Here is a 13,603-nt window from a genome sequence, read left to right on the forward strand (position 1 = left end):
GCAACTAAATACAGGTTGAGATCATTTAAGTCATTGTACTCTCTGAAAATGGAAACAAAAACAGAAAAACCTAAATGAAGATCTAGCTACTCAATATTTCATCACTAAATACCTTATTTTAAGGAATCAGAAAAGGATTAAAATAAAATTATTTAATAAATTAAATAAAAACTGTTAAAGTTAAAGGACAAAGAAAAATGGGGCAATTCTAAATGTTGTGTCCTTAAAGAAACTACAAACCGAAACCTTCCAATAACATTATAGCCAAAATCTAGAACATCTAGGTTGAAGAAAAAATAAAATAAACAATCAGAAAGAGAATTATGAAGGAAGCATAGTCAGAATCAAAGAAGACAATCACATATTAACTATTATTTAAAAAAAAAAAGAAAATCTTATAATGCAATATTCCAAGAAATAAAACATAAAGGCTTACAGCCAACAATAGCTTTCATTGAAAAGTCAGTTTCTATAAAACTATTATACTTGGAAGCCCTCAATATACCACCTTTTAGACCTAGACATATTCAACAAAAAATTACTATGGAAAAAAATCCAAGGGAATGAATAAATGTGTTTTTTTTTTTTTTTTAAGTAACATATGTTAAATCTCTGGCACTTACTGAATAGGAATAGAAAATAATATATATCTCCACAGTGCATGGCACCTTTACAAAAATTAAGCAAGTCTTTAAGCATATAACCCTCATAAACTTTCAAAAAGAATATTGCATATTAAACATATCCTTTACTAACAAGCAAGGTAACAAAACTTATAATCAATAAAGGGCCTTTGAAGAAAGGAATTGAATTTAAATGGGGATTAAATTAGTTGGTGACAAAAAATAAATCATAGACATAATAGAAAAAAGAAAATAACTCAACTAAATATATTGGCAAACATTCAAATAAATGCAAGAACAGAAAATTTTCAAAATAAGAAATTGAAGACAAAAAAAGGATTTTTTTTTAAAGTAGGAGCTGAATTATTTTAATTACACTAATTAGCACACATTAACTGTTAGCTATTGTAATTTTAAAAGTTGGTAAAACCAAATTTCCAACATCAGAATGAAAAATTAACAAATTAAAAACTAGTTAGTGTAAATCATTATAAACTACTTAACCAAACAATATACCCATAAAACTGTTCTGTTAAATAAAATGGATGAATATTTATAAAAATTATAATCAGATTAAAAGAAATAGAAGTTGATTAACCCAATCTAAGAAAAATAAATTCAATAAGTCATAAATAAATACCAAGAACAAATAGATTTCAAGGTGAATCCAACTCATTATTTAAAAACAATTAGTTCCAATATTTTATAAATTGTCTGCAAAAAGTAGAGGGCAGGACTTTCACCAAACTTATTAATATATGATGCCAATGCCCAAATTTTAGGACAAAAAACAAAAACAAAAACTAGTCCAGTATTTCTAATGAATTTGAGGACCTACATTGTGCTTAAAAAACATCATAGATAATAATTTTTTTAAATCCAGATTTAGTATATATGCACTGAATATGATCAAAGAACATCAATACAAAAATATTGATTAAAACATTATCAAATAGATTGCACACGTTTTTAATACTAATAACTTTATTTTTCAAAATACATGCAAAGATAGTTTTCAATCTTCACTGATGCAAAACCTTATGTTCCAAACTTCTCTCTCTCTCTTCCCACTTTTCCCTTATCCTAGTCAGCAAGTAATCTGTTATACATGTGCAATTCTTCTATGCATATTTCCACATTTATCGTACTGCACAAGAAAAATCAGATCGAAAAGGAGAAAAAATTTAAAAGAGCAAGCAAACAACAATAAAAAAGTTGAAAATACTACATTGTGATTCACATTCAGTCTCCATAGTCCTCTCTCTGGGTACACATGACTCTTTCCATCACAAGTCTAATCAAATTATCCTGAATCATCTCATTGTTGAAAAGAGCGATGTTCTTCAGAATTGATCATCATATAATGTTGTTACTGTGAACAATGATCTCCTGGTTCTCCTCACTTCACTTAGCAGTGAAGTCTCTCCAGGCCTTTCTAAATTCATCCTGCTGATCATTTCTTAGAGAACAATAATATTCCATTACATTCATACACCATAACTTATTCAGCCATTCTCCACTTGTTGGGCATCTACTCATTTTGTAGTTCCTTGCCACTACAAAAATGCTGCTACAAACATTTGTATATGCTTTTTTTGTAATCTCTTTGAGATACAGACCCAGTAAAGCCACCAGCATATATTTTTTTCTTTGCCTTTTTTAATAGCTTTTTATTTACAAGATATATGTATGGGTAATTTTTCAGCATTGAGAATTGCAAAACCTTTCGTTCCAATTTTTCCCTTCCTCTCCACCCCTTCCCCTAGATGGCAGGTTGACCAATACATGTTAAATATGTTAAAGTATAAGTTAAATACAATATATGTATACATGTCCAAACGGTTATTTCAGCATATATTTTTTAAAGTTTACATTATAATCAGACTGGATTTATTCCATAACTACTTGATTGGTTCAATATTGGAAACACTATCAATGTTACCAACTATGTTAATAACAAAAAACAGTCATTAAATAAATGCATGCAAAATATCCCTTTATGTTATGAATATTAAAAAGACCAGGAAGCAAAAAAGTAGCATTTCATAATAATAACAACACTAAGATATGCAAAATTCTTCACAAATATAAAATATTAACAATAATAATATCTAGAATTGATATAGTACTTTAAGATTTGCAAAGCTGTTTACACATACTTTATTTTATACTTACAACAAACTGGAAAGTAGACACAATTAAGTAAATGGCTCAGGGTCAAGCAACTACTCACTGAGGCCAGATTGGAACATAGATTTTCCTGACTTCAGTTTCAGCATGCTAGTCACTATGCCAACTCATTGCCTCTTTGCAACTTACACCCTGAAACAATAGGGCAAACATTTTTCATCTAAGACCAAAAACTAATATGTTTAATATTAAACTGTGGAGACCTTTCCAATAAAATCTGGGGAAAAAGAAAAATAGCTTTTATCACCACTATTATATGATACTGTTTTACAAAAGCTAGATATGGCAAAAATACAAAAAACTAGAAATGGAGGAAGTCAGCACTGGATAATAATTCTGAAATTATCATTTTTTTCTAACAACATGAGGGTTCATTTGGAGTAGCCTAAAGAGTCAACTAAAATTTGATTGAGATAATAACAAATCAGCAAAATATAAAATAAAGCCACAAAACCACACGCCTTTCTGTACATAACCAATACAGTTCAATAAGAAAAAATAGAAAAACAAATTCTGTCCAGAGTAACTATAGAATATATAAATATCTGAGAATCCCATTACCAAGGCACATAGGAATTTATTTTTTTTACACAAAGACAAGCCTAAATAATTGGAGAAAGATTAACTATTTATGTAACTACCATGCCAGTATAATAGAAAGAATACTACATAAATTAATTTAGAGATTCCTTGTCATGGCTGTCAAACCACTAGTGGCTTACATTCCAGAACAAGAAAAAGTTTTCAGTTCTGGAAACAAAATTCATATTGAAGAAAAAAAAATCAAGAATCTACAGGAAAATAATATGGGGGAAAAATGGAAAGCAATTGGGCTTATAATAGTATCAGATCACAAACTGGATTACAAAATAATAATTACCAAAATTCTTTACTACTGATTTAAAAATAAACAAGTTTACCATATTAGGTACACCAGACCCAGAAGAAATGGAAAATAATAGCATAGAATTTGATAAACCCAAGAATGTCAGCTACTTATATAAGAATTCACTATTTGGCAAATAGCAAATGGAAAGCTGGGAAGCATCCTGGAATACATTTTATTTAGACAATGACATGTCTAAATCTTAACATAACCTACATAAGACTCCAAGCTTCTATAGAAAAATTTCAGTGGGCCTGTAACTTTTTTTAAATTTTTACTAATTTTAATTTAGATTTAGATCCTTCAATTAAATAAACAAACATTATTCTGAGGAAGGATTCCCTGTTGTTTTGGCCTTCATACTTAAACAGAGCCATGAAGTTAGGGAGGTGATGCTGTAACATGCAAGTGAGTTGGATTTAAGTGAGTCACCTGCCTCACTTTTTCTTTGACTGGCTCAGAATGATATAAATAGCAGTTTTTTTCTATTTTAACCAGAAACTGATGGTTTTCCCCTCCCAGATCTGATTTTTTTTTTTTTGACTTAAGTAAAAGAAGCTATTCCTTGCCTCAATTCTTACCTAGACTTAATCATTAAAAGGGCCTTGCTTCAGTCAGGCTGAGACCTGTTAAAGACCATCATAGTTTAAAAAGGTCAAGGTCTCCCACTTCATCCATAGCCATTTTCACTCATTCTGATCTATTATCTTGCCACTGGACCCAGATGGCTCTGGAGGAGAAAGGAAGAATTCATATGTTTCACCAGACTGCCAAAGGATTTCCATGTTACAATTAAGTACACCTAATGTAGACCAACATCTCCTATCATATATCCAAATAAAATCCAAGTAACTACTAGACCTAGATATTTAAAAAAATCACATTGTAAACAAATAAGAGGAACAGAGAAGAAAATAAGCTTTCATTGAAGAATTTTAATAATATTTTATTTTTCTAAATATATGCAAAGAGTTTTTAATTTACCTTTTTTTTTATTTGTTTTTGGTTTTCAACGTTTATTTTTGCAAAACTTTGTTACAATTTTTTGTCCCTCTCCCTTCCTCACCCCTCCCTGAGACAGTATTCAATCCAACATAATTTAAATATGTGTAATTCTTCTAAACATATTTAAACATTTGTCATGTTGCTCAAGAAAAATCAAATCAAAAGGGGAAAAAAGAGAAGGAAAAAAAAGCAAACAAAAAAAGGAGAAAATACTATGTTTTGATCTATATTCATTCTTCATAGACTTCTCTCTAGATGCATCAGGCTCCTTCCATCACAAGTCTATTGGAATTCTTGAATTTTCATTGCTGAAAAGAGCCAAGTTCATCACAGTTGAGCATAATCTTGTTGCTGTACACAATATTCTCTTAGTTCTGACCATTTTTCTTTATTTAGTATCAGTTCATGTAAGTCTCTCCAGGCCTTTCTGACATCATCCTGCTTATAAGTTCTTATAGAACAATAATATTCCATTACATTAATATATTGTAACTTATTCATCCAATCCCCTACTAATAGGCATCTACTCAGTTTGCAGTTCCTTATACTATATAAAGGGCTGCTACAAACATTATTACACATGTGAGTTCTTTCCCCTCTTTTATGATTTCTTTGGGGCACAGACCTAGTAGAGACACTTCTGGATCAAAGGGTATGCACAATTTGATAGCAATTTGGGCATAGTTCCAAATTGCTCTCCGGAATGGTTGGATCATTTCACAATTCCACCAATAATGCATTAGTGTTAAGAGAAGAATTCTTAATCAAATAGGGAGAAGGGATGAGAGAAGGAACCACAGGAGATAAAATTTAATTTATAGTCTTAGAAAATTGTCTAGTGTATAGAGAGGTTAAGGTACTTGCCCCGCATGTGTCAGAATTCATACTTAAACCCATATTTTTTTTTCAAGGCCAACTTTATCAACTATCCCACTTAGTATACCTTTCAATATCCAGAAATCAGTTGTTTGAAAAATTTAGGGATTCATACAAATCTATAACAAGATCTATTCCTAGTAAAATTAATGTTCAAAGGATATGAATTGACATTTCTTAGGATGGCAAGAAATAAACAATATGAAAAAGTGTTCCTTATCACTAATAGAAGAAATAGAAAATTATAACAATTCTGAAGTTCTAACTTACACCCATCAAATTGACTGTGGAAAGAAGGGCATGCTATTATAACATTGGTAGAGCTGTGAAGTGGCTTAATCATTCTGGAAAGCAGTTTTAAATTTACACAAAAAGTCCTAAATTTTGTATATCTTTTGATCCATTACTTTGATACCCCAAAAATTACTTTAAAATAACAATGAAGCCATATATACAAATTTATTTATAAAATCACTTTTTGTTATGACAGAACTAGAATGTTTGAATAAATGATATTAACTTAATACAGTGCTTAGTACATAATAGGTAATTAATTTGTTTATTATTGAACATAGTGACTGTTATCTCAGTCATTATGAAAGCAGTAGATTCAAAGAAACCTAGTAAGATTTGTTTGAGTTGATTAAGATTGAAATAAGCAGAGCTAGGAGAAATGTTTATACAATAGCTACATCATAAATGAAAACAAATTGAGTAATCATGATTCTAGACCAACTACCATTGCAGAAACTTGATGATAAGCTGTGCTTCTCACCTCTTAGCAAAGAATTGAAGGAAAGAATGAGACAATTGTTTAGGCCCAGCCAATGTAGGAATTTATTTTTATGACTAATTTTTTATAAAGAGGGAATTTTTATTTTGGAGAGATGCTAAAGTTGGAGTGATAATGATTTAAATGGAAAGGAAAAAAAGCGTGCTCAAATCTCTATTGGATAAAAGAAATAACAGCAGAAGGTAATTCAAAATGAGAACCAAGAAAGAACAGAAGTATTAGAAGTAACATGTTAAATTTGAAAAATTTTTAAGTTCAACTATATAAAGTAGGGGGAAAATTAAAAAAAACTATATTTAACAGAAGTTGACTATGCAGTTCCCCTTTTGTCTTTATATATTTAAATAATCATGTTTGTGTTTAAGTTCATAAATAAAAATATTTTTGAAAACTACTGAATATAATTGAATTGATTTGATTAGAAAACAAAGTATATGGAAGGGAAATATCACTAGAAATAATAGAATGAAGTTATATGTAATATAAATTCATATATGTTCATATGTTAGATGAATAAATGAGATGTAGTAGTTATTAACAGTGTCTGGCACATAGGAGGATTCTTAATACATGCTTATTGATTAAATATCATTTTTGTAATTCCTGTCATGATATGTTGCCTGGAAAGAACCACTCTCCTTGGATTATTACTTTGTTATAAATTGTTGGCAGGATTAAACAATCATAGTCCATATTCCACAATGTACTTCCATAGTGATTCTCAAAACCTTGTCTCCAAGTCAGTCCGTCAATGGTGAATTCTCTACAGTCTTGCAAATGAAGCACCTAATTTTCATTTGTCTTTAAGCATTTTCCATGCTTTCAAGAACAATGAATACTACACAATCTAGGTTCTATAGGAAAATATCATCACTGGAACTAGGATGAGAGCATTTCCGTTTTAATAATTTCAATAAATTTAAGTTAAATTTTGGATTTATGTTAAATTTTGTAAAAATGGAGTGCTTCCCACAAATATGAGAGAGCAAGAAATTAGAATGGCATTACTGAGTTTGTTTGGCACAGGAAATGAGCAGAATGGCCACAATTACAGGTGTGAACCCTGTTAAAATAGTAATTTTTAAATAACATGAAATGGCTGCAATACTACCATTCATCTAATTAAAATAGATGGGAAATGGTATAGCCTTGTCAATGGCCAGGAAGTCTGGAGTCCTTCAAAGCTTTCTGAATAGTTTCCATATTGACTGACTGAAATTCAAGTTAAATTTGGGTTCTTTAAGCAAACAAGGATTACATATGGAACTTCCTTCAAGGTTGACCCAATTTAAAAGTTGTGGAAAGAACAGATAGCACCAAAGGGCAGTGCTAGCTATCACTTATTAAACTTTAAAGTTTGAGAGTTGAATGAAGCCAATTTTGCCTTGCATTATTTTCTTTGTGTAGAGAACAAAGCATTTTGCTAAATCCCAGTGATACTAATTGATCTACATGTGCCTCTAAAGTTTGCAAAGCATTTCATATAAATCATCTCAGGTGACCCTCACAATCATCCTGGGACATAGATATTGCAGGTACCCATTTTACGGAAGAGGAAACAGAGGATCATAGAGGTTAAATCACTTGGCAATGGTTTACTCTTTCAATTAACAATTATCGAGCCCCGTGCTCTGAGAAAGTTATCATGCTAGGTGCCAAGGGTACCAAGACAGAAATGTGATATATGACTCTATAAGGCAGGAGGCAGGGGAAAATTATTATATGTTACACAGGTAAGTTACTACAAAGTAATTTCTTTGTAATGGCATAAGAATGACAATAACTGGGGAAATGGAAATATAGAAGAAATCCCATCTGGGAGGGGGTGGCATCTGAATAGTCTCTCCAAGAAAGCCAGTGATTCTAAGAGAAAGAAGGAAGTTAAAAGAAGCCATTCTAGGAATGGGCCTCAACAAAGACATACAGAGGGAGAAATGTGTGTCATCGTAAATTAATAAAATCATAAACAAGCTTCCAAAATAAGTGTTTCAGACAATTTCAGGCTCTAGCTGTGGAGAAGAGGAGATAGTGGTCATTGCCCCCTTTCCCCTAGTAAAAAGTAAGCTTACTAAGGACAGGAAATATTTACTTTTTTATGTACAATTACTACCACACTTGATCTCACACTTGATAAGACATTGTGCTTACTTTGCAAATATTTATGGAGAGTCAAACTGGATTGAATAAGTTCAGGCTAAAAAGAACATTCCATTAGAGCCAATTTATGTACAGGCAAAGCAGGTTCCATGTACAAGAGATGAGTAGAGTTATAAGTGTTACAAGATTCCATCATCTTCAAATTATCAACTTTACTGGCTTGAATTGAATGTCCATCTTTTTCCCTGAAAGATAATGCCTAATTTTTTTTTTTTTGGATAATTGATTCTTTGCAGTAATCCAAGCTCCTTGGCCTTCTGGAATATCATATTCCAGGTCCTCTGATCAATATAGGTGGATTAGAAAGAAAACATGCCAGTAACATTTATTTTTTAAAATACACATTTTCCTCTTTTAAAAAAATGAAGTATTCATGCTCAGTCTAATAATGTAGCATATGCCTCATACTTTATGCAATAAATGTACTTATTGAATGTCTGTAATATATTCATGGAACCATAGATTCAAAACTAGCAAGAGATTTTACAGGTTATGTTGTTCAACCTTGTCATTTTACGAATAAGGAAATGGAGACCCAGAGCAGGTTAATAACTTGCCCAGCATCACACTAAGGTAGGATTCAATCCAGGTAATCTCACTCCAGAGCTAGTGCTTTTTCTAGACTGTTAAGTTATATTTCTACTGTACTTCAGCTATCCATTAAGTAGAAAAATTATTTCATAAATGAATAATCATCCTTTAATTTATTGGCTTGATCTAATCAGATTTGGGTACAGTGGATTTTCATGATCGTACATAGGGATATTTTGCTGTACTCTTTTAGTATGTACATAATCTGATTCTGCTACTCTTATGACCAGGAAGGTACCTCAATAGTTGGCCAGATGAGCTTCATTTTGATCTTCCCATAATCTTTCCTTTTTATCCTTTAGGCTTTATTGTGTCCTTCCTGTTAAGAGATCCTACTTTGCAAACTAATTATGACAAATATTGACACAACATCTGTTTCCAACTTTAAATTACCTTCTAATCTGTAGGAATTCGTCTAGAAGGCCTATTTGTGATTAAAAAAATATTCTGCAAATTAATACAACCTGTGGGAGACTTAGAGAATTTTTGGTCAAGCTGTTGGGCACTGTGGCTCAGTATCTGCTCTTGTAATTGTGCTTACAATATGTATGTTTAGTGGGATTAGATGCATGTGAATGAGTTAGATAGAAAGATGGTAAGATGCATTTCTGTCTATCTTTAATATTAATAACTTGAGTTTATATAGTACTTTATGACTTCCAAAGTACTGTTTCATTTGAGCCTCACAACAAAATAGGCAGTATTTACAGGAAATCACAATTTCACGAAATATCCATGAAAGACTGGGTTTATTGCAAGAGAAACGAACAGTGGAACCCTATGCATGTGCAAAGAATTCACAAATCAAACAGAAGCTTGCATATTTATGAAAGTGCAGCAATGGAAGGAAAAGGAAAAGGAAAAGTTCCAGGACCCAGGTCTTTTGACACTAAGTTCGGAATTGTTTCTCTACTTTTCTACCCTGACTTCTTTCAGAAAAAGAGAATTAGTGCTTGGAACTCCACTTATGCTGGACAGATGTTTTTGTGCTGTGAATAAAGCTTACTGAAACTCAGAAAATATGGGAGAAAATTCCTTTAATCCACTCCCCGTATTATTATAGAAAATCCTGACCTGACATAGAAGCTGTCCTGAGCTTGCACATCTACCTTTTTTTTTTTTTTTCCCCCTGCTTTGGAGAGCATTAACATCTGGTGTTATCCACATCATGTTAGGCAGTGTTCCAGATGTTTAGGTTATTAAAGCCTAAGCAGTATTTGAAACAAACAAACAAGGTTTATAGTGGTAATTTTGGTTAGTCTGGATGTCTTTCTGTTGCTAATTATATAACTTGTAAAATGATTTGTAAATATTAGCTTTATGATATTGGATATCTTGTCATCAGTATTTCGTTCCTGTGGTTTACTTGTGTTCCCAAGCAGGCACTGATCATTTAGTGTTATAAAGGTGCTAACCAGTAGCAGATGGATTGTAATTATTTTTCTTTAAGTCCTTGTTTCCACTGAATAGCCAATATAAAGGAAAAATTACAGTGGAGTGTTTTTTCTCCCACCAGTATTCTAGATACTAAGTTTATACTAGATCGGTTTCATGTTTATATTTCCTCAATAACTTTTGAGTGCTTTAGTATCATATTGTAGGTCTGGGATGCTATTCCTGTCCAAAGCTGAATTTCCCTAATTCCATCAAAGGATATCATGATCCTCCCGTCACTCAGGTGATTCTGAGACTCCTCAGTGTCACCTCACAAGGATTCCATTGTTTCTACCTCCATACACTGTCTCCCCTCCCACCAGACTTGCAGTCATGGGAGCTCCTAGATGGAGCGATGGGTGGAGTTTGGGACATGCCTTCAAGAAAACCCAAGTTCAGATTTGTCTTTAGACATTGTGGCTGTCTACCCAGTTTCCTCCTCTGTCAAATAGAGATAATAATAGCACCTAGTTCCCAGGGTTGTTATAAGAGGAAAAACTGACATAGTATTTGTAAACTGCTTTGCAAACCTTAAAGCTCTATCTAGACATTAAGTGCTCCCATCATCATTAGCCAGGGGCCAATGTGTCATGGGGAGTAAGGTCCCACGGCATCTAGCTGGCCCGGTACCATGCTCAAGCCATCTTCTGACCTGCCTTTGACTCCCTCACACCCACCATTCTTCTTGTCTGGGAATTTTAAAGGAATCAGCATTGTCACTGTTACTGACCTCCCTATTGTGGCACACTCAGTACTGTGGCTCCCATACCAGCACCCCACACTCTGAGCACCACTTTCCTAAGCTTGTCTCCTTTAATCAGACTGAAATCTCCAGGAGGGCAGAGACCTCATTCTTCTGTATGCCCTGGCCACTCATGTCTGCCCACCTCCCTGGGCTTGTTTGCATGGAGTGTTTTTCACTTGTCTGACTCTTCATGACCCCATTTGGGGTGTTCTTGGCAGAAACACGGGAAGCAGTTTCTCATTTCCTTTTTCAGCTTATTTTACAGATGGGAAACTGAGGCAAAGTTAAGGGAGTTACCAGGGTCACCCAGTAAGTGTCTGAGGCCAGATTTGCACTAAGACAGAGGCGTCCGGCATTCTGCCGCCTGGGGCACGTAGATGTTCCTGGGCTCGCTTGCTGACTCTGTGGCCTGGACCATGACAGCGTCCTCCTGTTTGGTCCCAGCTTTGAGTCTCTTTTCACTCCAACCATCTTCCACAAAGCTACTCCAAAATGTGCTGCTTAAATAAATGTGCAGCAATTGATTCATAGCATGTTAAAAGTTGGAACACTGTTTAAACATAGCCAAATCTAAAACATTGACTTTACAAACAATTTGACCTAAAGAGAAGTGACATCAGAGGTCAAACAGGTGATTGGTACCCAAATTTGGATCAGTACCCAGCTGATTTAATACCCCATTGGGTCATATAGTAAGATATGGCAAGATCCTTAGAGATTATCTGGAATAATTCTTATAAGAAAACTAAGGCCCAGAGATATATAAGTGACTTGTCTAAAGTTACCCAGTAATAATTAGAAGAAATTTGTCTGGAATTGGTTCCTCTAATGAAAATTCTGTATTTTTTCCAGTCACTTCTTATTAAAAACAACAGGAAAGTACAAAAATCCATGGAAATATACTAGCAATAACTTCATATTTTGTTACCTGGTACATGACAGAAAAAAAAAAAAAGTAGCTGCATTTTCCATCAGTATTTATTTATACATTCAGCTAGTTTAAGCTCCCATTTTACAGACTTAAAGATCAGAGAAAGCAAAGTAAGTGATTTCTCTCTGGTCACACCAGTGATAACTAATCTTTCCAGGTCTAACCCAATTCCTCTCCCTCCAAACAAGTCTTATGTTCTTCCTTCTACATCTTGAGTAGTCATAGCAGAAGTATTTTAAATCTCTCTTCTCTTGGAGATGTCACATTGGTTATACTGTATTTAATGATGATGGCTTTCTATAGCATTTGTAGAAACTGCTCTTTCAAAGTCTTCCCCCCCCAACTTATTTTCACTATAACCCAATCAATGGATTTATACTTCCTCAACATGTTTCAAAATGTCTTTCCTTCACAGCAATATCTCAGGAACTTTTTCAACGTGATGCTTCAATCTGCAACCTCCCCATTACACCTCGACAAAGTGGGCCTGACTCTGTCTAAGCATACCATCTGTGAGTTCTCCCCATTCTTTAAAAAAGGCGTGTTTGACTACAGCAGCCATGGAACTGGCTAGAGCCCGAGACTGAGCCCAGCAGCAAACGCAGTGCCTTCCTTTAGCAAGATGCCTCCTGAAATACAAAGAAAACTCTCATACAAAGGTCTCAGACTAACTCTTCACAGCAGAAAACAAATATGCAACAATTCTTTCCTTTACCTTTTAAAGTTTTTCTTAGTGCCTGTGTTTGGGAATAGAATGTTGTACCATTTGTTTCTACCTGTGGTTTCCATGGCAAGGTGCAGTTACTGTTCAAGCCCTGGTGAATACAGCTCCTTCCTATTGCTCAGACAATTCATTTCCATTTGGCAAAATTGCTGCATTTTGGCTTTTGTTCTCCAAATCTAGCTTGCTATTTTAGAGAACCTGGGTAATATCTGATTTTCTTTTTTTTACTAAGCTATTATATCCCCTTCTTTTAGATCATATTAGCATTTCTTCCCAAGAAAAACATTTTCAATTACTTGATTTTACTGTTGTTTGTTTTCCTCTTGGACTGACTGCTTTTGTATAATACCCCAAAGTTAATGTTTACAAAGAATTTCACATTCAGCAAGAAAATTTTAAAGCAAATCATGTCTCAAGTCTTCCAAGTTTGACTATTTGGATGTAATGTAAGCCACATAACTTGATATGGACATATATGAAACACATGCAGATATTATATTCATTTGACCTTGTTAAGTCAAAACGTCTGTTTTCTAATTTCTTAGAATGTATCTTTCATGCACTATCCACTTTCTCAGTAAAGGAAAACACAATTGCATAGCAAAGTCATATATTTTTAAAAGATATGTTGTTCATGTTTATGTTACA

At 33.3% G+C, this 13,603-nt stretch overlaps 1 protein-coding gene across 3 annotated transcripts in view; it reads left to right on the plus strand.

The window, feature by feature from the left end:
* Window positions 1-13,006, plus strand: part of KIF16B (kinesin family member 16B) — a 341,720-nt gene extending 328,714 nt beyond the window's left edge. For all 3 annotated transcript variants that reach the window (XM_074287823.1, XM_074287826.1, XM_074287824.1), the window contains one exon: window positions 12,647-13,006. In XM_074287823.1, coding sequence (XP_074143924.1) covers window positions 12,647-12,805 — 159 coding nt within the window. In that variant the 3' untranslated portion in view covers window positions 12,806-13,006. The remainder of the gene's footprint in view (window positions 1-12,646) is intronic.
* The last annotated feature ends 597 nt before the right edge of the window (window positions 13,007-13,603 follow it).

This window comes from Sminthopsis crassicaudata, chromosome 2, assembly GCF_048593235.1.
Source record: "Sminthopsis crassicaudata isolate SCR6 chromosome 2, ASM4859323v1, whole genome shotgun sequence".
Taxonomy (NCBI): Eukaryota; Metazoa; Chordata; class Mammalia; order Dasyuromorphia; family Dasyuridae; genus Sminthopsis; species Sminthopsis crassicaudata.